The following is a 23202-nucleotide window of genomic DNA, read 5'->3' on the forward strand; positions in this document are numbered from 1 at the left end:
TATCATGAGCCATGCATTATGCAGTGGACCTTACAAACACAGTCTATGTAACAATCCTGCCAAGTATGCTTTATTTTGGGCATGGGGAAACTGAGGCTCAAGAGAAGTGACCTGCCCCAGGTTTCAGTGCCAGCACACTAGTAGAGCTGGGATTTGAACCCAGGTTTAGTCTTTTGCACTGGATTCAGCTTCCTTGCAGACCGCAGCACCTCACATACAGCCCGTCACTGACCAGGAATTGGAGGGAAACCACCCCTGTGGCTTAAAACCTGTGGTGCCACAGATCATTCCACTCGGTCAAACCCCCAAGACCGTAGAAGTGCATTTAACACAGCAGCTCCTAGGCACAGGATTGTCACCTCAGGGCATATGACTTCTCCTAGAGTTGCAGATTATAAACTTGTTCTCTTTCCCTGTCCTCAGGCTCCCGCTGAAGTAACCCAGACGCCAGGGATATCTCTGCCTGCTCCACTCTGACCCTAGTGCTCAATGTGCCTGCCAGGCCTTGCTAGGGATGCTGTGCCAGTGTGAGGAGGAAGGTGGTCTCCAGCTCTCACCCCATAGAAGCTTTCTGCCTCAGCTTCCCTAACCTGGAACACCACAGTGACTCCCGAATTGAAAAACACTGCTTACAGCATCTAGGCTAAAATTGGCAGAATACCTGGGCTCCAAGCCAGGGAGATTTGGGGCGATGGGGAGGTGCAAGAGCACAGCCAGACAGAGCCAAAAGCAATAATATCCTGTTTGTTCCTACACTGCCCTCCGCATTAAAAAAAACAAGGACAGCTACATCAAGCCCTTTTGTTAAGTGGCCACAAGCTGTACATTTCTTGGTCCCAGGCAGGTATACTGGGAGTTCAGATCCTGGTCTTAATGGTCTTCTCTGGTTCTGTGACATCCTAGAATGTGAAGAGGAGGCCTTGGGTTCTGTCACTGCCTCCAGCCCGAGCCCCCTGCTCTTCCTGGGCATCCCGGATGGACCATGTCTGCCTTTCTGCTGACTCAGATTTATTTCTGGTCCAGCCATTCACAGCGTCCATGTGTCTGAACTCCTCAGCCAGAGGGCAGGTGGAAGGGCAGGAGGAGGACCACGTGTCAGCTTTCCATCCAGAGAGCCACCCCAAAACAGAGGATGTCCTTGGGCTTGGACCAGCTCCACAGAACACTCTGAACAAATTCTCACGATGCCAGGCTCCTAGGCCAGCAGAAAATGCCTGTCTCCTCCCAGTTCTAAGACAGCAAAGGGTGTGCGTTACCTCACAACCACTTGGTACGCAGCCAGCCTTAATGGGCACTCTTGGCATTACTGTTCTACTCAGCAAATAGTCCTAGGCAGGAGATATTTAGAATCCTACTCTGTAAAACAGAGGCCTTTCCTAGGCCTCCTGTGATGAAGGCATGGGACCGTTACCAGACTTTGTCCCTCAAGGGTAAATTGTTTTCAAGAAAACAGGAAGCTAGGAGCCATCTAGTCCTTTGAAGTGCTGTGAAGAAGTGGGCTGCCTTCTTCCCCGCCCAAGGGAGGGAGTCTCTGAGGCTTCCTGGGAAGGGTTAGTGTGACCTCCAGCAGTCACCTTCAGCATGGGTTGCTGCTGGATTCCTGGCTCTGTGGGCAGGAGCTCCCAGAATGCTTGACACAGACTCTACGTGGCTTCCTTTGGGAAGACAAATGGAGCCTGCTGTAGGCTACGGCAGAGATGGAGGCCCAGGGCCTCTGAGCTAGGGGCAAAGTCAGTCTCCCTCCTGTGTCCGAAACCCCAGGACTCCCCATTCTGTATGGTACTCCCCCCGACCCAACCCACAGTTTCCTTAGGAAAACTGACCTGCCTATGGCCCATTTCCTAATGATATGATTTGGTCATGAGGCTGGCAGAGTCCATGGGGTGCATGTGGCACTCCTGTGCTTTGCTGTGACAGTGCCTTAACCCACAGGCGTGATTAACTCCAAAGTCTGGGGTCTTTGGAAAAGGTGCCTATCAATGCAGAGGAAGTGAAGTGCTCACACCGCCAAACAAGGCCAAGAGCCTCCCGGAAGAGCCTGCCTGTCAGGAAGTCTCTGGCCACATGCTGTGGCCACGCTCGCCTCCATGAGAGGACAAGAGAGAACAGACCAAGGACACGAGTTCAGAACAGAGAAAATGTGAGAGCCGTAGACAGGAAAAGCAGCCCTTCTGGAAACAGCACACTGGTGTACCTAGCGTAACCTTGTCCTGAGGGCCACTAATTGCCCCTCACTTGACTCAGCTGACACTGTGAGGGGTCACGAGCCTGGCAACACTTTCTGGAAGGTCTAAAGGGCAGCACTGAGGAGACCTAAAGGTTTTGGTCTGTTTGTCAAATGTCACTCTTCCTCACATTCGGAGGAGAGCATTTGAAGGCAGACCACTCTAGGGGCAAGAACAGGACTGATTTTAACCCCGGGACAACCAAGCAAGCAAGCTAGTGAATAACAGGCCTCTGCCCAGGTGAAACACGTGGGGCCAATTCCATAGGTTTTTTGTTTTTTTTTTAAAATTAACCTCCGGTGGGAAAGGTAAGGATGGTGGGGAGGGAAGACGGTTACCTGTCTCATTATCAATGTGTTAGTATTAGTGACGGCAAAACTGAATCTCTAGCAATACTATTTGCCCGTTTAAACTGGGCCTGGCTATTGGGCTTATTAGTAAATAGCTTCTCAAAATTTTAATTTTCTAGTTAGTTCATCCCAAGTCACTGATTTACACGTCTTTTGAGACTGAGACTGCTGGGGAAAAACATTCCCAGAAATGAGTGGATTAGACTCTGTGAATTACAAGGGAAAGACACTTTAAGTTTAAAGTTGTCCCAAACTTAGTGTCAAAATACAGCCTTTAGATTTTTTTTTCCATCGAGAAAAATTCCTGATTCACTACCAAAAAGAGGCCCTGCAGGCAGCGTGCTGATTTGTTCTGCTCCTGGTGCTGAGCTGCCCCCACCTGTGTGCAGGGAGGAGGGGTCGCTTCGGCCAAGGGCGGGAGCTCTGCTGGCTTCAGCGAGTCACCATTGCCTCCTCGCAGTCAGCGTCCTAACGGGGTCCCCGTCTACAGCCCTGCATCCACTCCTCCAAGGTCCTTCACACTGGCTCTAGCCATGACCCCTCCTTGGAGGAATAAAGCAGAGTTTCACGGACTCACCGACCTTGAAGCCGGAGCCTCCCACGTCCTGCTGAGCGCACACAGCCAAGAAGTGTATGCAGGGCGAGCTGGTCGGGCCGGCCTGGAAATCCTCCTTGGCGGGGCGGGGCTAGAGGACCTCACCAATCCCAGCGTAGACCTCCGGGCGCACCGGCCCCCACAGCTGTACCCTTGAAGGCAGGCCCGTGGGCGCTGGGCCCTTTATAGCACCTGCTCTTTCTCTGAAACGTAAAAGGCGGAGCCAGTCTTGCTCCCCAGGCCTGGTCCTGGAGGCTCCTCTGCCAGGGCTCTGGATCTCAGAATGGAAGGGCCAGCAGGTGAAATTGCACATCTGTTGGGGGATTTGTTTCTCTCTTCTCTCAGGTGTACCAGCCTTGGGGCCCTGGTGAGCTCTGGAGGATGAACCCCTCAAGCCAAGGTCGGAGAGGAGGATGTCTCAAGCTGCCTGGCTCCAGCAGCAGACCGGGCCCTGAGCCAGGGGCTGGAGGGACCTCCTTCCAGCGTCTTTGTCTGGGGCCTGGATCCAGGGACAATTACAGTCAGGTTTCTGTTCAAGATCAGGCCATCTGCAGTAGATGGCTAGATCATCTCGCTTTCTGTCCACACCAGCTTAACCCACGGCAAGCCATAGCCCTGCTTAAAAATAGCCCCGCTTGGGATATCCACCGCACGCCGGGAAGGCTGCCTGTAAATAGCAATGACCCAGCAGGATTTTGGACAGCAGCCCTGCCATTTCAAGGGAGCCTGCCTAGGCATCTGGTGACCGTCACGTACTCGCTTCTGAGGCCACGTGGACATGACCAATTGGTTCCTGTCTCTTCCTTCTCAGAGCCCAGCTCATGCTCAGAGGACTTGATGGAGCAGGGGGTGGAGCCCCAGGAATAACCTTCTACCCAGTGTGGTTCTCCTTCAGAGTTTCCATTTCTTTTAAACACGACCCATGTTTAAAAATATCATCTATTTTACCTTTGCATGGGGTACTGACTGGGAGAGCACGTGCGGGGGCCTTTTGGCGGGATGGGAAGGTTCCTGATTGGGGTGGTTATATAAAGATTGGGACCAATCAAATTAATTTCATAATCCTTTAAGGAGTCAAGACCCACCAGCTTGCATATTCTGTCATCAGGGCAGTCTCGGTTTATTCCTTCTCAAAATAGCTCTTTTCCACACACACTTGTTTCAAGTCAGTTCAGGCACCAACTGAAATAAATCCAGTGACCCTGAAATAGCCCAGCTCCCAGATCCAGAAAATTATAAGGCTTTTAAAGAGCATGGAATTGTAGATTTAAAGAATGGCAGTTATAGCAAAAACCTCCTTTTCCTCCCCAATTGCCTAATCAACATTTAGGGCCCCCTCCACTCACCCTACCTCAACACCTTATATTTTATAGAGTAAATGTTTATGTTAGTAAGGTCAGAAGAAAAATTGGGTCATTGTTGAGAAAAGAGGGTACCACCCTTCTTTTGGGGGACTGGTCCTCTTCAAGCTTATTATAAAGGTGGTGTGATGGGGATGAAATCTCTACAAGGGATTCACAGTAGAAATTCTGGCTTTCTGGAAATCTTTCAAATGCCATCCCTGTCACATGGCATCCATTCCCTTCTCATCGTTACCAACTCCCTTTGAAGCTCTGGGGCTCTAGCCACACCAGGCTGCCCTGTGGCTGGCTTCTGCCATAAGGGCAGGAACAGAATTGAAGTGTGCGACTGCCATATCATTTGCTTTAAAGGAAAATGTCCTGGACTTATTCTCTTTTCTGTTCCTGAGTCCAGCAGGAGTGTGGCTAGAGCAGGCCCCAGATTTGACCTCGAAGGCAAGGATGACGCCTTGTGGGATGAGCAAGTAATAGGATGAAAGGAACCTGGGTTCCTCTGTCGCACCAGCCTGGAGTGCTCATTTCAGAATTGGGCAGGAGGGACCCCTTTCCTTAGTCTATTCTTGTGTCCAGCAACTGTAACTTAATTCCATCAGCTCTAAATGTTGCCACAACTTCATAGAAGTTAAAATATTTTCATATATAGTAATCCATATAACCACTGCAGTTATTTTAGGGGTAGACAGGAGTCTTATTTCAGAAGCCCCTCCTAGGTGGAGCCTAGTGACTTTTAGGCCAGGACTCTACCCCGGCGGCTTCTCCTCTCTCCACCACCCATTCGGGAGCGTTGAGCTGCTGTGCAATGGACTGAGCTGTTCCAGGTAGTAGTGAGTTCTCTGTGCCTGGAGGTATCAAATATAGGCTGGGGATGTCACAGGAAGAATCTAAGCACTGGAAAGAAAGTGTGATTAGTTGATCCTTCGTATCATTTCAAAGCTTTCCCCAAATTCTTTGAATTTTAGGGCCTCTTCTAAACTGTTTTTCTCCCTGAACTTTAGAAGTAATATTTAGAAGTAAATAATATATCTGAAGGAGTTCACTGCTATGAAGAAGATGTAAAATAAAAATAAAGCCCCTAGGCCCCCAAGCAAAACAAAACAGACTCATTGTGGTAAAAAGAGACCCCAGAAAACATTAAAAACCAGATTCTACAGCTTTGGCAAGGCAAGAGGTCAGTCACACCCAACGCTCCCCCACCTCGATAACTGCCTCAAGACTTTCTTTCCTAAAATTAAACTAAAACCAGTTCCTGAAAAACTATGTCTGGAATATTTCTTCCTCAACTTCAACAGACAACCTGACGTGGTGAACCCCCCTTCCCTCAACACAGTTTCCCCCTGACAAGTGTTCAGCCTTACAAAGCACTCCATCCTCATAACTGACCACAGACCACAGCCGGTTCTGGGCGGTTTACAGAGATTGCACACCAAGCGTCTTTGTGCCCTGTATTTCATCTTTTGACATATAGAGCCCAATTTTACTACATTTTAAGTCTCCATCCCAAAGTGAACATGGGTTGTATGTAACATGTAACATATATGATTACTGGCCATGCATTAGGGCCTCTCATAAATATTCATAAGATTATCCTATAACCTACTAAATGTATATGTAAGGCTCATCTTGTTGGGCATAAATCTCAGCCTCTCCCTTTTTTATCTGAAGTGCTTGCTTTTGGCTTTGACCAGAGGCTCCAGCCTGCAGATTGTAACCCTTTATAAGAAATTAAGTTCTATTTTTTCTAAATGTATACATTTCATGGTTTTAAGTTGACAATGTAGAAAAATGGGGGGAAAAGAGTTAAATGAAGAAACCAGTGAGATTTCTGAATATTCAAGAAAGGTGAAGTTTAATTTGCATATAGGCATAACCTACACCTCACTTGGCAAGTGTTAGGCCACAGCACAAACCCCTCTGTCCAATCACAAATGTCCACAAATTTGCAAAGTAACTGGACACAAACGATATGCTTCTCAAACTCACACACATATTCGTCCATCGCACACACACTCAAATGATAAAGAAATACATTGAAATCCTCTACAAAAGAGATCTGAGGACAGTAATCAGATGACCTCATGTGCGGACAGCACTTTGCAGTTTACAGTCTAATCCATTTGGTCCTCACAATAGCCCTGTGAGATAAGCAGCACAGGGATTACTATTCACACCGTTTTGCAGATGAGGAAACTGAGGCTCAGGGATGTGTAAACACCAGCCTAAGGTTTTCCAGTTGGAGACTGGGCCTAGGACTCAGGGCCGGGATGCCTAGGCCAGCTCTCTTTCATAACTGGCTTTCTAGTGAAAAATGAAATGAGCTGTGTAAAAACCAACATCATTAAGTATAATAGAACTATTATTTTCCTTGAGCAGATCAGACTAGTGCTATCAATCCTAATGTTAATGTCATGCTGCATGGCAGCTGAGATGAATAATTTTCTGAATCGTTCATGTGTTTATACCTACAACAAAATGACTGCTTTCCATTTTGGCTCTGCCTCATCTTAATTTTAAGTCACCAATGGCCGCTGAGAAATGACACACTGATTAGATTTCATTGACTTAAGTCTTCTATTACATGGTGGTATCTATAATCGAGCCATTAAACTTACAATCTGATTTCTTACTGAAATGAAAAAGAGTTTTATTTATTGATTCCCTCTGGCTGTGCACATTAGCCTGGCTATACCCTTCAGCCATAAATAGTATGTTCTCTTTTATGCCTTTTCGATAGTTGTAAAAATAATACATTTTGCAATTGGATTTTTAAAAACCTTTATACTTTAAAATGAAGAGATTTTTTTTCAAGGGGATAAAATCAAACTTTGAAAAAAAAAGCTAAGTAAAATCTCTTGCTTTTAAATAAAAGTTAATTTTATTGGGAATAATCCCTGTATTGCATTACTCTTTTCAGTTAAGAATTTAAAAGCTGCCCAATCGCTGCTGGCCCAAAAGTCTCGTCTTATACAATAACATGAGAGAAAGGGTGCTGATCCATCATTATTCACTCCACATGGGACCATAATGGATTTTTCTCTTCCAGGTGATTCAGTTTCTCTGAGTTTCATTTGTTTATAAGTAGTACTTTAAGACGTACTGAAATTTAACAAACAGTAATGGGACTTGGTATGAGAGCCACTTGAAAATAGTGCAATGGCCGTTTAAAATTCCGTCTTTAAATTCCTTCAGAAAAGCACTAAGGAAAAGTGACGACGTTTTACTTCATGCCTGAATCTGTCAAATAATATATTGGATTAGGTAAGAGATTTGTCCCTGTAGCAAAACTAGATGTCTCAGTTAATAACGAAAGGCATCCCCTAAAAGCTCCAAGATAATTCTGTTGACAGTACAAAATGTGGGCATTCATTCGAAAGCATGAAATTGGATTTTTCTTCTGATTTTCTAGGTTAATTTTACAGTATACATGTTCGCTACTTGGCTGTTAGAGGTTGACCTCCCATCTCCTCTTAGAAATGGGTCTCCATAATGGACTAGAGGCAGATGCAGCTGGGAATGCATGCTTTGTGTGTAGGCAGAAGAGGATGGGTACTTTAACGACCAGAAAAAACACTGCAAATTGCTCTTGGGGATTTTTAATTTGACCAAATTGAAGGTATTTTAAAATGTGCATTCCTCTCCCAGCTGGCACACGAATAGTGCAGGTCATCAACAGACACTCCCTCAGAGGTGGAGCTCTCTCTCTTGCCCTCTTGCAGCTCCAGGAAGGCTGCAGACTCCAGAAAGTGGTGTAATTCTCAAACAAAAATGCGAAAGGCTAGTGAGTGGCACACCCCTGCAGTCCCAGCTGCTTGAGAGGCTGAGGCAGGAAGATTGCTTGAGTCCAGGAGTTCGAGACCAGCCTGGGCAACATGGTGAGACCCTGTTTTTCAAACAAACAAAAACCCCCTAAAAGTCAGCATAGCAATTGACAGTGCCTAATATGACCACTGCGGGGCAGTTCCAACATCCTGCAGGAAATAGGCGCAAAAGCTTTGTCACTAGTTGAAGAAAAGCTGCGATCCAAAAAGGAAGGAGCATTTGGAAACTCCTGTCTTATTTTTTGTTAATAAGAATGGCTGCAGTGTCTCTGGAACATTTGGGTCAAAGAAATGAGTCCGAACTTCCAGAAAAAGCGCACACAGAACCATCCCTTTCCCTCTGAAGGACTCTGGCAACTCCAAGGCAGAGTAGAATGCATCCACCTTTCCACGTGTTGTTTGGCCCGAAACTAGTATGTGTGTGGTCCTCTCACAGATTTGTCCCGGTTTTAGTTCACCCTTCAGGACTATGCTTTTGAGCCATGAAAGCTAACCTTTACTTTTCTTCTGCAAGACCTTGAGGTGTTTGGTGCAACTGATACATATTATTTCAAACCCTCAGTTTCTGGAGCACTGAGAAATAAATCACAAGTTATGCGTTGTTAGGATCCAAACAGCCCATGCTTCTCATCATGCATCAAGATGCGTCAACCTCTTATTTGAAACTAAAGAGAACAAACAAGCAACTTTAAAAAAGAAAAAGAAAGCATCCATAAGGAACCCTCCTTGGGTTGAGTGCTACACTGTTGGCTAATATGAACTATTGAAAATATTTTGGGAATGGTCTTCAAATATTATAAATATTTTCTTTTACTTAGTTGATATTTCACTATATAGTTACATACAGAGATGGCACTTACCGTGCAGACAGTGTACATTCTCTACCTCTATGGTGCATTACCAATGCTAGCTCTTTCACTGAGTCTTCAGAGCCAGCAGGTGGAATTTATTAGTCTGTTAGCTCTAGCAACATAATTAAAGTGCAAGGAAAGAGGGAAAGCAGCCAGACAGATCAATTTTTCATTGTCAGCATCAATAAGTTTCATGCTGCTAAGAGAAAATGTCAGGTGCAACAGGTTCAGGGAAATAGAACTATATTTTTTCTCTTCCTTCTTTTAAAGCAGCAGTCTCCCTGAGAAGAGTAGAGGGAGGTAAACAATGAGATAGCCCTATTTCTTCAACAACTGACAATCTTGGGAAAAGGAAGGTCACTTCCCCAGCCTCAGGTAGCAGGACTAACCCTTGCATTTGGTTTTGTAATGTAAGAGCTGTTCGGTGGTTGGGCCCATTTCCCATGCACTTATAATATTCTCAGAGATCTCTCAACATCAGTTTTTAAAGAAAGAGATCTACGAACAGCATATGGAAGTGTGGGTTTTGAAAAGAAAATTTCACTAAACTGTTTAAAAAAATACAGCCAATGTTCATAGTAAGCCTAAAAAAAGGTCTGTGTAAATGAGAATAGATTCCTGCAGTACTATGAGTGGGGAAAGGAAACAAGCAAAGCAAGGTGCAGAGATGATTTTTAGGTATAGATTTTCACTCAGCACTGAAACCCATGATTCCCCACAGCACTTGGTGGCCTTCTGTCTGTTCCACAGTTTTGTCGGTGAGATGGGCGTGCACCTTTTTGCAGCTGCCTCTCCAAAAGGGCTGGCTTCTTAGGACCAACAGTCTCAAGGAAAAGCTCCCCACCCACCTCAGCCAGCCACTGTCTGGAATCCTCTGGGGCACAGCCTACTGCATTTAATTCAGGAAATGTTACATACAAATCCATTTGTGTTTCATTCTTTCTTTCCTATCCCGTTGCCTAAAGACTGGAAAGGCAGTTTCAGAAGGTACCATTCCTCACATAGAAATATTTAGAATGCACTGAAAACCATGCACATGCTGTAGACTGAAATTGCTTATGTTTTGGTCCATCTCTGTAGAGGAAGTGTCAGCTTTTCTGTGAAGCTTATACCAAAAGGAAATGTAATGGAACCAGTCAAATCCTAGAAGATTGGTAGGTGTGCCCAGGCCAGTAAAGCGCCAGAGAAACATCACAGGTCTTTTTCATGGATCCTTGTCCCTGAGTTCTAACAGAACACGGACAGAGTTTAAAATTTACCGATTTACCTGCTTTGTTAAAATGGCAACTAGCATCTCCCATCTGACATTCCCTTATGTAAAACGTGCCACCAGCTTTCTAAATAGCCATCTTTCACCTTCCCACCCAAGTCTGAAGCATCTGTCTTTGACCCAAACAGCTGGGTTTCTCTCTGGAGACAGAATTCCAGTCTGGTTCCATCTTCTTTGGTGGAGAAAGGAGACTGGCTTCGTGCTGTACCGTGATAGGCAAGGCATACACAATTCTGTCTGTCCTGCTTTCCATGAACATCCCGTGGACTCAGGGGCAAGGCCAGATCTTCAAGCAGGGAGTCGCGGTTCAATTTTTAGTGACAGCTCATATAGCGTATCTTCATCTATGATAAGGTCTTTGTCAAGCAAGTACTGTGTGACCTGAAAAAAAAGGGGAAGTCCCAGCTTTTACCTCTTTCAGACACCAGTGCGTACATTTTCTGAGGGAATCTAACACAATTCAACATTTTCTCTTAAACAACTAAAAATCTTATTTGACCAAAAAATCATAAATATGTTTCCATTGTTAAAAAAAAAAAAAAAAAAGGTGAACATCTCTAGTCCTCTCTCAACCCCCAATCCCAGGTACCTCCCTCAAGAGGAACTACTGTTACTAATTGGTTTGTATTCTCCCAGTTGTTTTTCTATGTCTTTATAGAGATTACATGTACTTACAGAAATCATTTTTCCCCCTAAAATTGGCACCATGGTGCACATTTTATTCTGCTTTCATCTCTTAATGATAGGTTGGAGAGAGCTCCCTGTGACAGTAGATAGAGCTCTAACTGCTATACAGTATTAATAGTGCCATATATTGGAGCTTGTTTAATAATCTCATATTGATAGATGTTGAGTTGCTGTCAATACTTCACTGTTACACAAAGTTTCAGTGAATTCCTTGTTAGCATGCTTCCTGGAGTGCATGCGTGAATACTCTGCTAGGCTAGGGTAGATATCAGAAGTGAAAGGAAAGGAATTGACACTAGAAATGAATATGTTGGGGCATGGGGGATTTCCATGAAAATATTTCTTTAGTTTTATTGAAATATAACACACAAAAGTGAAATGGATAGTTTGATGTTTTGACAGTTGTATACACCATGTGACTTACATACATTTCTTGATAAAGAACAATTTCAGCATCCCCAAAAGTTCCCTCATGCACCTACTCAGTCAATCTGCTCTTGGAATCAAGCGCTGCCCTGGTTTCTATCACCACATATTAGTTCTGTCTATTTTGGAACCTCTTATCGATGGGATCATACAGTGTGTACTCCTTCATGTGTGGCTTCTTTCACTCAGCATAGTGTTTTGAGATTCAGCCTTGCTGTGGCCTGTACCAGTAGTCTGCTCCCTCTCATGGCTGAGTAGTAGTCCATTGTAGAGATATACCATAATTTGTTTATCTATTCATCTGTTGATGGACACTTGAGCTCTTCCCAAATAGGGGCTATTATTTAGAAATGTTATGAACATTTTATACAAGGCTTTTAATCAGCATGCTTTCATTTTCCCTTTGGATAAACACCTAAGAGAGAAATTGCTAGGTCCTAAGATAGGTACTCATTTAACATTTTAAGAAACTTCTAAATGGCAGTTTTGCAAAGTGATTGTTCGATTTTATTCTCACCAACAGTGGTAAGAGTTCCAGTAATTCAATATACCAATTTTTAATTCTAAATGATGATGGAAAATGACCTGCAAAGCTTCCGCACCTACAGTACATGACAGTACCTGTTTTCCTATACCCTAAGCAATGTTTGATATTATCAATCTTTTAAACTTTTGTCAATCCGATAAGTGAAAACGATGTCCCACTGTAATTTACATTTTCTCTTTTTACTAGTGAAGTTGAGCATTTAAAAAATATTCATTGGCCATTTTTTTTCTTCTATGAAGTAACTATTCACAGGTTTACCAGTTGAATTGTTTAAGCTTTTCTTATAGATTATGGGAACACTTTTATTCTGTTTCTTTGTTGTATATGTTGCAAATGTTGTCTCATTGTCTACTGCTTATATTTTGATTTTTAAATAATGGTCCTCTGTCATATAGAAGTCCTTAATTTTCATTAACTTTATCAAGCTTGGCTTTCACAGCTTTTGCATTCTGTGCTTAAGAAGGTCTTTCAAATCCAAAGGTCATGAATATTTTATCCTTTATTTTATTCAAATAATATAAATGCTTTTTAAACTTAGGTAATGAACTCATCTGGAATTTATTTTTGTGAATGGTAAGATGGAGAGCCAAAATTCCTGTTCTATTTATTGAATGGTCAGTTTCTTTCTGGCACTTTCTTTGAGTGCCTTCTTTATCTCGTATTAGATTTTCAGGTAGATTAAACACACACATGGACTTTCTTCTGCCCTACTGGATTTGCACTGCTGTGCCAGTAGAGTCCTGAATTTTTTTTTTTTTCTGAGACGGAGTCTCGCTCTGTCGCCCAGGCTGGACTGCAGTGGCGCAATCTCGGCTCACTGCAAGCTCCGCCTCCCGGGTTCACGCCATCCTCCTGCCTCAGCCTCCCAAGTAGCTGGGTCTATAGGCGCCAGCCACCACGCCCGGCTAATTTTTTGTATTTTTAGTAGAGACAGGGTTTCACCGTGTTCGCCAGGATGGTCTTGATCTCCTGACCTTGTGATCCGCCCGCCTTGGCCTCCCAAAGTGCTGGGATTACAGCGTGAGCCACCGTGCCCGGCTGAGTCCTGCCTTATTTACTCTCACTTTAGGATGTGGCCATAACTGGTAGGGAACACTCTCCTTTACTATTCTTATTTACCAAAAAGTTCTTGTCTGTTTTTTGCCTATCTATGCCTCCCTAAGAGTTTCAAGATAAGTTTGTCAAGTTCCATGAAAACCCTGTTGGGATTTTGACCAGAATTTCAATGAATTTATAGATTAATTTGAGGACAATGGACCTCTTTACAATAGTAAGTGTTTTGATCCATGAATATGATACAACTTTCTCCTTACGTACTTCAGTACATAAAGGCCTTACATATTTCCTGTTCCACTTAATCCTAGTCATTACAGATTTTGTTGCTATTTTGATTGAGGTTTTTTATATTACATTTGAATTGCTTATTGCCAATGTGTTGAAAATTGGCTTTTGCATGTCAAGTTGCTATACTCCTTTAATAATTTATAAGTTTTTCTTAGATTTTCTCTTGGATTTTCTAGATCAAATCATCTGTGAATTATAGTATTTAATCTTTACCTTTCCAATTTTTATACCTTTTGCTTTTTATTGCTTCATTGCCGTGGTGAATTTTTTCCTGTTCAAATCTGAATAGTAGCAGTGATGGTCACAACCTTGTCTTTTTCCTGACTTGAATTAACTAATTCAAGAAACATTTATTATCTACTATGGTCCAGGCACTGTGCAAGATGCTGGGGCTATGACAATAAACACAGTAGGTCCAGCTCTGAACTTCATGCATATCATGCATGTGCACATAATCACACAAATAAATGTAAAATGGTGACTCCAGCAGTAAGTGCTAGAAAGGAGACTTACATGGTGCAATACAACCTTAAGAGTGGAGTGGGGTTTGGGAAAGTTAGGAAAGTCTTCCTAAGTGATACTTAAGCTGTGTACAAGTAAACTGTGCAATGAGGAAGAAAGGGCACTCCAGACAGAAGGAAGAACATAGGTAAAGGCCTTGTGGCAGACAGAAATAGGGCAAAACCTAGGGGCTATTAAAAGAAAGTGTGTCTCTCACTGTTGGAGAGGGAATTTACAGATAAGCAAATGTGGGGAGAGGGCTGGAATGATTCACATGGTAATAGAATAGAGTTGGGGGCATCAGTATATTTAGCTTAATACAAATACTGATGGTTACGTAGAGATATATTTATAAATAGATGTGTATAAAATCTATACACACATAGATTCCTATGCTCTGTCAGCTGATACCTCCATAACGCAAGCATATCTAAAGCCCATATCTTGGTTGCTGAAACCATTCTCCAAAAAAACGAACTAGAGCTTTTGGCAGAAATATCTGAAACTAGGACGGGGGCAAAATATAAAAGATGACTCGAGAGCATCTTTTTTCTCCCCCTCCAGAGTCAGCGTGTTGCTCTGTTGCCCAGGCTGGAGTGCATAGGCTGGAGTGCAATGGCACAATCTCGGCTCACTGCAAACTTTGCCTCCTGGTTTCAAGAGATTCTCCTGCCTCGACCTCCCAGGTAGCTGGGATTACAGCTGCCCGCCACCATGCCTGGATAATTTTTGTAGTTTTGGTAGAGATGGGGTTTCACCATGTTGGCCAGGCTGGTCTTGAACTCCTGACCTCAGGTAATCCGGCTGCCTTGGACTCCCAAAGTGCTGGGATTACAGCTGTGAGCCAAGGCGCCCGGCCACTTTTTGTAGAGTCAGGGTCTCACTATGTTGCCCAGGCTGGGCTCAAACTCCTGGGCTCAAGTGATTCTCTTGCCTTGGCCTCCCCAAGTGCTAAGATTATAGGTGTGAGCCACCACACCTGGCCTGGAGCATCTTATACTATCAGAAAGTAAGAAAGTCCTCAAAAAAGAAAAAGAGAAAACCCTACATGGATTGGGGTATGACAAAGAAGTCAACTGAAAGAGCACCCGATGGCCAAGCTTGGAACAGTTTCAGCAATAGAATAAAACATTATTGGATGACAACCCTAAGTATCAAATCCATTAGTCCATACTGATATAAATAAATGATTGAATAAATTAATAAATGGAGAAGAAACAAATCTCTTGAGCAGAAGAATTCCAAGTAATTTATGTAGATATTTTGCTCTCAAGGAGAGGCAGGCATAATTCTCCATTCCTTAGGTGTGGGGTGTTCATAGTGACTTCCTTCCCAAGAATACAGGATGAGGAAGGAAGGAAAAAGAATAACTTTACAGTGGAGACACCCAGCAAACACTACCTTAGCCAGGCGATTCAAGCTAACATCAACAGTCAGAAATTAGGTTGATAATATAACCCCTGATATGATGTGATGAAAATGGCACTTCACCTCTGGGGTCTTCCTTCCAATAACCCATAACCCCAGGCTAACCCTGAGTAAACATCTGACAGATTTCCACAGTGGGCCATCCTGCAAAATACCTGACCTCTACTCCTCAAAACAGTCAAGGCCACCCAAATTAAGGAAAGTCTAAGAAACCACCACAACCAAGAGGAGCCTAAAGAATCTTGACAATTAAATGACATGTGGTGTCCTGGATGGGATCCTGGAGCAGAAAGAGGATATTAGGTAAAAAATAAGGAAATCTGAATAAATGATGGTCTTCAGTTAATAATAAGGTATTGGCTGAGAGCAGTGGCTCACACCTGTAATCCCAGCACTTTGGGAGGCAGAGGCGGGCGGATCATGAGGTCAGGAGTTCAAGACCATCCTGGCTAACATGGTGAAACCCCGTCTCTACTAAAATACAAAAAACTAGCCAGGCGTGGTGGCGGGCTACTCAGGAGGCTGAGGCAGGAGAATGGCATGAACCCGGGAGGTGGAGCTTGTAGTGAGCCAAGATCGTGCCACTGCACTCCAGGCTGGGCGACAGAGCGAGACTCCATCTCAAAATAATAATAATGTATCAATATGGGCTCATTAAGTCAAACAAACACATCATACTAATGTAAGATAATAATAGGGACATTGGCTGTGAGGTATATGGGAATTTTCTCTACTACCTTCTCAATTTTTCTGTGAAGCTAAAACTATTCTAAAAAAGTAAAGTCTATTAAAAAATGGGGTAAAAGACCATTTGTGACTAGGATGGAGACAGTAAGGCGGTATATGATGTGAACTGAACCTTAAGAAAAAAGTAGGGGCCATATAATGCGAGACTTCACAGTCATGTCAAAGATTCTTAATTTTTTTTAATCCTAAGACCAATGGGAAGCCAGGAAAATGTTTTATGTAAGGGAGAAAATAATCCACTTTGCATTTCAGAGAGCTCTACCTAGCTGTAATTTGTAGAATGAATTTTGCATCCTAGAGTGAATGCAAGTAGAGCAGGCAACAGATATCGGCAGCTTGGACCAAGGGTTCTGGCAGTGAAGACAAATGGAAGAGGATTCACAAGAAATATAAGAAGTAAAATCAATAGAACTTGATGATGAATTGATGTTCTTTTTTTTTTTTTTTAATCAGACTAGCCAAAGATTTTCTATTTTACTGGTCTTTTCTATGAGCTAGCTTTTGGTATTTTGGATCAACTTTTACTGTTGTTTTCTAATTCATTAATTTCCCCTTTTTTCTTTATTAATTTCTTCACAGCCACATAATATTACCTTTGGCTGATGATCTATTCTGTAGGAAGTCTGCTGGAACTGGCGTATCTCTCTGATGATGTGTGATATCTAACAGAGAAAAAAACAAAACAAAATGACAACAACAAAAGCAAAGAAAGGTATTTCCTGCATTGCAGCACATTCTTCTGAGGCCTCTTCCCAGAAGGGTCAGTCCCTTCCTCCAGTGAGGTGGGTGGAGCCTGCCTGACCATTCCCTATGGTTGGTGCTTTCTTGACTCTCAAGGAGGCACATGAAATGCCAAAAGCAAAAAGATACTGAATTCAAAACTGGGGAACAGCTGGCAATATGTGGCCTCATGTTTGGGAGAGGCAAGCTCTGGGTGCTGTCATCCATGGGCTCCTTGCTTCTAGCTTAGTGCTTAGAACCTGGCTGTCCAGGCTGGGCATGGTGGCTCATGCCTGTAATCCCAGCACTGTGGGAGGCCGAGGTGGGTGGATCAATTGAGTTCAGGAGTTTGAGACCAGCCTGGCCCCAACACAGCGAAACCCTGTCTCTACTAATAATACAAAAATTAGCCAGGTGTGGTGTTGTGGGCTTGTAATCCCAGCTACTTGGGAGGCTGAGGCATAAGAATTGCTTGAACCCAGAAGGTGGAGGTTGCAGTGAGCCGAGATCATGTCACTGGCCACTGCACTCCAGCCTGGGCAACAGAACTGTGTCTTTAAAAAAAAAAAAAAGAACCTGGCTGTTTAGCAAGAAGCCTTCAGCAAGTGTCTATCACTGGTCAGTCTTAGGAAGTCATCCTTGGATTCCCCATCTCCTTGGGGATGCTGAAATGGCTTTGCCAAAAATCTCCTCAATCAATACTTAGGAATATACCTAACCAAGGAATTGAAAGACCTCTACAAAACACTGGTGAAAATTACAAAACACTGCTGAAAGAAATCATAGACAACACAAACAAATGGAAACACATCCCATGCTCATGGATGGGTAGAATCAGTATTGTGAAAATGACCATACTGCCAAAAGCAATCTACAAATTCAATGCAATTCCCATGAAAATACCACCATCATTCTTCACAGAATTAGACAAAATAATTCTAAAACTCATATGGAACCAAAAAGGAGCCCACATAGCCAAAGCAAGACTAAGCAAAAAGAACAAATCTGGAGGCATCACACTACCTGATTTCAAACTATACTATAAGGCCACAGTCACCAAAACAGCATGGTACTGGTACAAAAATAGGCATGTAGACCAATGGAACAGAATAGAGAACCCAGAAATAAATCCAAATACTTACAGCCAACTAATCTTCAACAAAAGAAACATAAGGTGGGGAAAGGACACCCTTTTCAACAAATGGTGCTGGGATAATTGGCAAGCCATATGTAGGAGAGTGAAACTGGATCCTCCCCTCTCACCTTATACAAAAATCAACTCAAGATGGATTAAAGACTTAAACCCAAGACAAAAATAGGCATGTAGACCAATGGAACAGAATAGAGAACCCAGAAATAAATCCAAATACTTAGAGCCAACTAATCTTCAACAAAAGAAACAAAAACGTAAGGTGGGGAAAGGACACTCTTTTCAACAAATGGTGCTGGGATAATTGGCAAGCCATATGTAGGAGAGTGAAACTGGATCCTCACCTCTCACCTTATACAAAAATCAACTCAAGATAGATTAAAGACTTAAACCTAAGACCTGAAACTATAAAAATTCTAGAAGATAACATTGGAAAAACCCTTCTAGACATTGGTTTAAATAAGGATTTCATGACCAAAAATCTCCTCAATCAGCCCACATCGGGTATTAGTCCCAGTATCCACCTCCTCTTCCACCGCAAGATTAAAAAGCAAACATTGGGCCAGGCCTGTAATCCCAGCACTTTGGGAGGCCAAGGCAGGCAGATCACTTGAGGTCAGGAGTTTGAGACCAGCCTGGCCAACATGGTGAAACCCCCTTTCTACTAAAGATATAAAAATTAGGTGGTCGCCAGGTGCGGTAGCTCACTCCTGTAATCCTAGCACTCTGGGAGTCCCAGGCGGGCAGATCACGAGGTCAGGAGATCCAGACCATCCTAGCTAACACAGTGAAACCCCGTCTCTACTAAAAATACAAAAAATTAGCCAGACGTGGTGGCGGGTGCCTGTAGTCCCGGCTACTTGGGAGGCTGAGGCAGGAGAATGGCGTGAACCCGGGAGGCGGAGCTTGCAGTGAGCCGAGATTGCGCCACTGCACTCCAGCCTGGGCCACAGAGCGAGACTCTGTCTCAAAAAAAAAAAAAAAAAAATTAGCTGGGCATGAGGTGCACAACTGTAATCCCAGCTATTCAGGAGGCTGAGGCAAGAGAATTGATTGAACCCAGAGGCAGAGGTTGCAGTGAGCAGAGATCGTGCCACTGCACTCCAGCCTGGGCGATAGACTGAGATTGTTTCTCAAAAAAAAAAAAAAAAAAAAAAAAGGAAGAGAAAAAAAAAGCAGACATTGACTTTTATTACTTAGCCTCTTCTCTATAAACCTCTAAAGCCATTGAAACAGGCTAATTATGAAATTACACCTACCATTCTCATTTTGGAGAAATTGACAAGGCCTTCCTCAGTAAAGTTTGGTGTTCCTTCTTCAATAAATGCCAGGTCTGTCAAGTACATCCCAAGATAAGGAACTGCAGGAGGGTTACAACTGCAAGACCAAGAGGCACTGTTCTGAGACTCATTTGAATAAATGTCTATTTCCCTCCCCAAATTAAACAAAGGAGGATTAAAGTATCCTCCTTTGGTACTGAAGAACAAAACCTTTTCATTTCAGTTTCAGAAGCATATTCATAATACACAGAATTTTAAACACATTTCACAGTAGAATATAATACAAAATGACAGCCCATGCTTTACTACGTGTTTGAAAAAAAAATGGCATTTTCAAACAACAGGATATCTTAGAGACAAATACAAAGCATTTGCTAGCAGTAATTGTTTGCAATACTTGTAAATTGCCCACACTTTTTTGAGGGGTAGAAGCTTGGAGGGAAACCTCTATGGTCTTACCTCTTTAAATCAAGTATTCAGCCTTGATGAACTAGATGGAAAAATCCATGCAATTAGAGCTTTGCACTGGTAAAAACTTGTTTTCTGTTTTAGTTGGTACTTAAATGTTTTAGAAAGTGTAGACTTAACATCACAACTCAGACTAAGGTGAGACACTGTTTTGTTTGGTTTTTAGAGAGAGCTGGGTATACTTGGTCTTCTCAGAGGCCGGAGGCTAAGCACATGGGCTTTTGATGCGGGAGGAGCTGGGTTCAAATCCCAGCTTGACCAATTACTAAGTGATACTGGGAACATTCTCTGAACTGCAGTTTCCTCTTCTGTAAAATGGAGATAGAAAAGCTTATCTCTTGAATTTCTTGTGAGGCTTACATAAGACACATCAAGCACTTAGCATGAAAGCTGTCATTTAGTAAATACTTCGGTAATTAGTTCTTATACTATTATTGCTGTTGTTGCTATTATTGCTATTATTATTATTAGTCTTAGTCTTGCTTTCACTCATACCATCAGAGGACTCATGTTTTTCCAAAGTACATGTGGTAGATCATGAGAATACCAGTTGCAGGAGAATCTCAATCTCTCTCTCTCTCTCTCTGCATGTGTGTGTGTTTGTGTGTGTGTGTGTGTGTGTGTGTGTGTAGAAAGGGAATAATCTAGAAACCAAAGATCAAAAATAATAATCAACAGGTGCTGGAATATTTAAATAAAACTCACAGGAAATAATTGTGCTTAGATTAGGAAATAACTGAATCAAGAACATTTTTACAGTAAAAGATAGTCCGATTTATTATGGTGGTATTACCTTCTTAATTCTTAATCTGCATGCCATGAGTATATCCATAAGACAATTACTGTATGCACAGTATTCCAAATAATAAGGAAAATCAGAAAAATACCTAGATGATACAAGTTGTTTCCCATTTATTTTTCTTTTCAAAGCAAAGTAGGTGGTAGGTCACTGTTTGTATACTATATACATTATGTAAATATATTTCTGAATTATGAATAATTTAATAATTAAGATAGACATACTTTTTAAGGGTTTCTCTAAGATTTTTAAATCTTCCTTCAGAGGAAACAGTCTTTTGAAGTTTGTCCATTAGAGCTTTTGTCTAAAAAGAAAAGAAAAAACTTAGTGTGATGAAAATACTATGGTTTAAAAAGACAGTGAATTGCCAAAAGATGTTCAGTTCTCTTCTTTGGTGACAGGTGCTGACACCTTTGCCAGAATAAAGGTCATTGTGTGATAGGATTCTCAAGATGTAGAGATAGGGCATTATGTTTACATTTAATGTTAACAACATATGGAGAAGAGGAAGTGCCTGTATCTACACATTTAGCCAAAAAGAGAGCAAAAATGTGTGGAAAGAAAAATTGCAACAGATAGAAAACTTAGGCACTTAAAGAACTGACAAGTAGGCCGGGTGCAGTGGGTCACACCTGGAATCCTAGCACTTTGGGAGGCTGAGGTGGGTTGATCACCTGAGGCCAGGAGTTTGAGACCATCCTGGCTAACATGGTGAAACCCCATCTCTATTGAAAGTACAAAAATTAGTCGGGTATGGTGGCATATGCCTGTAATCCCAGCTACTCGGGAGGCTGAGGCAGGAGAATCACTTGAACCCGGGAGGCGGAGGTTGCAGTGAGCCGAGATTGTGCCACTGTATGCCAGCCTGGGCAACAGAGTGAGACTCCATCTCAAAAAAAAAAAAAAAGATTCTATATTCAGCATGTGCTTGTCAATTATTTTTGACAAGTGGAATTTACAGGTGCATGCCACCACACGCAGCTAATTTTTGTACTTTTAGTAGAGACAGAGTGTCACCATGTTGGCCAGGCTGGTCTCGAACTCCTGACCTCGAGTGATCTGCCCGCCTCGGCCTCCCAAAATGTTGGGATTACAGCATGAGCCACCACACCAGGCCGAATATAGAATCTTAAAGGAGAGGTCTCATGTCAGACAGCTTTTGTGATGAACCCTTTAGAGTGTTAATCTCCAAATGACTAAAGCACATGTTTGGTTACCTTGGTATTGACTGAGCAATGTCCTCTACTACAGATCCTTTCTTTTGTGATCTTCTTCATCAATTTGTTAGAGAAGTATAACTGATAATTACTGAGAAATAACATTGTTGTTGACATTGGTCTGGGGTTTCTTCCATGAACATAGGAGAGTGGTAGGGTGGCCCTTGGGGAGGATAACCCATTCCTGGGAATACCCACATCCAGGCAGCGTGGCTGGGCATGGAGGATCCAGGTCCTGCCTGGAGAAGAGCTTGGAATGCCCAGGTTGAGGGTCCTCAAACTACTGTGTCTCACCTGGAGAGAAGCTGCACAGCTTCCTGAGAGGCAAAGGGCTGTCTTCCCAGTTCTGGTGTCTGAGGGCTCTTAGAGATGGCATGCTTGGTCCAGGGCTAACCTTGCTCAAAAAAGTTTCAAAAGTACAACCTGTCCTACAGCAACAGACCAATCTGTGGGTTCCAGAGTGCAGATTATCAGGCCTGCTGAACAACTCCCCGGCTGATCTCAGATGCAGAGAAGGGACAGCTGCACAGCGGATGTTGTCATCAAAGGTGTCTGAAGCAGGGTATATCTGCAACCAGGCCCTACCTACCATGACTGGAGTAAGGCGCTTGGCTCTAGAGACAGCCTCTCTGGAAGACAGTCCACTAGCCCACGCTAAGGCCACTGTGAGTGACCTATAATGTGACTGAAATGCTAATATTTTATTTAGCACCTCTACAGATGGTATATTCAAATTTTGAAACAATCATTTCAATATTAGTCTCATCATCTCTATTTCATGATCAGTTCGGTTATTCCTAAACCAGCATCCTATCAAAGACAAGAATATCACTTAACTACAGAGTGGGCCTGGAAACTGTAAGATTTAGGGATCCCTTGGTGATAGCTGGTGATCCCTAGAAAGCTGGTGAAATCTGGATAAGACTGGTGGATTGCACCAATGTTCATTTCCTAGTTGTGATGCTGTCTGTAGTAATGCAAGATGCTGCTGTTGGGGGAAACTGGGTGTAAGGTGCAGGGAATCTCCGCGTTATTTCTTACAACTGCATGTGAAGCTATAATAATCTCAAAACAAAAGTTTGTTTTTTTGTTTTTTTGTTTTTAACCAGTATTTTTTAAAACTGTGGCTTTTATTTACCAGGTCCATTGTTGACAGAAAAGAGGACTTTTGAGTTCTAAGGGGCCAAATTTGGGATTCTCAGAGCACTGCATTTTTACTCTGAGAAAGGTAAGATAAAAGATAGGACTTAGGCTTGGTTTCCTGCCACATGGAGAAATTAAATTGTTCTCCTATGCTAAAGGGAAAGGCTTGGAGGGCAAAATGAAGATGGAAAAGAAATAATGAGTGTCTCTGAGAGGGGCTCAAATCCTCAGAGTAGGGTGATAAAATGAGACAGTTTTTAGGCCATGTCAGCAGAATA

At 42.9% G+C, this 23202-nt stretch overlaps 2 protein-coding genes and 1 long non-coding RNA gene across 7 annotated transcripts in view; 1 reads left to right on the forward strand and 2 right to left on the reverse strand.

Annotated features, from left to right (window-relative positions):
- Positions 1 to 3145, forward strand: part of LOC129397755 (uncharacterized) — a 67549-nt gene extending 64404 nt beyond the window's left edge. The window contains exon 3 of the long non-coding RNA XR_008625356.2: positions 424 to 3145. This is a non-coding gene — a long non-coding RNA (uncharacterized LOC129397755). The remainder of the gene's footprint in view (positions 1 to 423) is intronic.
- The window catches only part of CKMT2 (creatine kinase, mitochondrial 2), a 39663-nt gene extending 36127 nt beyond the window's left edge, over positions 1 to 3536 (reverse strand). Inside the window, exon 1 of one of the 2 annotated variants that reach the window (XM_008975787.7) lies at positions 3157 to 3536. The gene's annotated coding sequence lies outside the window, so the exon portion shown is untranslated. Of the gene's footprint in view, positions 1 to 3152 lie in introns of both variants that reach the window. The other variant, XM_003822264.8, reaches the window with a different exon arrangement.
- A 2814-nt stretch (positions 3537 to 6350) lies between these two features.
- Positions 6351 to 23202, reverse strand: part of RASGRF2 (Ras protein specific guanine nucleotide releasing factor 2) — a 278300-nt gene continuing 261448 nt past the window's right edge. For 3 of the 4 annotated variants that reach the window (XM_003822263.6, XM_034959856.3, XM_063604178.1), the window contains 4 exons: positions 20789 to 20868; positions 19277 to 19394; positions 16741 to 16809; positions 6351 to 10848 (listed from right to left, as the gene is read on the reverse strand). In XM_003822263.6, the coding sequence (XP_003822311.1) occupies positions 10756 to 10848; positions 16741 to 16809; positions 19277 to 19394; positions 20789 to 20868 (360 nt within the window). In that variant the 3' untranslated portion in view covers positions 6351 to 10755. The remainder of the gene's footprint in view (positions 10849 to 16740; positions 16810 to 19276; positions 19395 to 20788; positions 20869 to 23202) is intronic. The other variant, XM_034959854.3, reaches the window with a different exon arrangement.

The sequence above is a fragment of the Pan paniscus genome, chromosome 4, assembly GCF_029289425.2.
Source record: "Pan paniscus chromosome 4, NHGRI_mPanPan1-v2.0_pri, whole genome shotgun sequence".
In the NCBI taxonomy this organism is placed as follows: domain Eukaryota; kingdom Metazoa; phylum Chordata; class Mammalia; order Primates; family Hominidae; genus Pan; species Pan paniscus.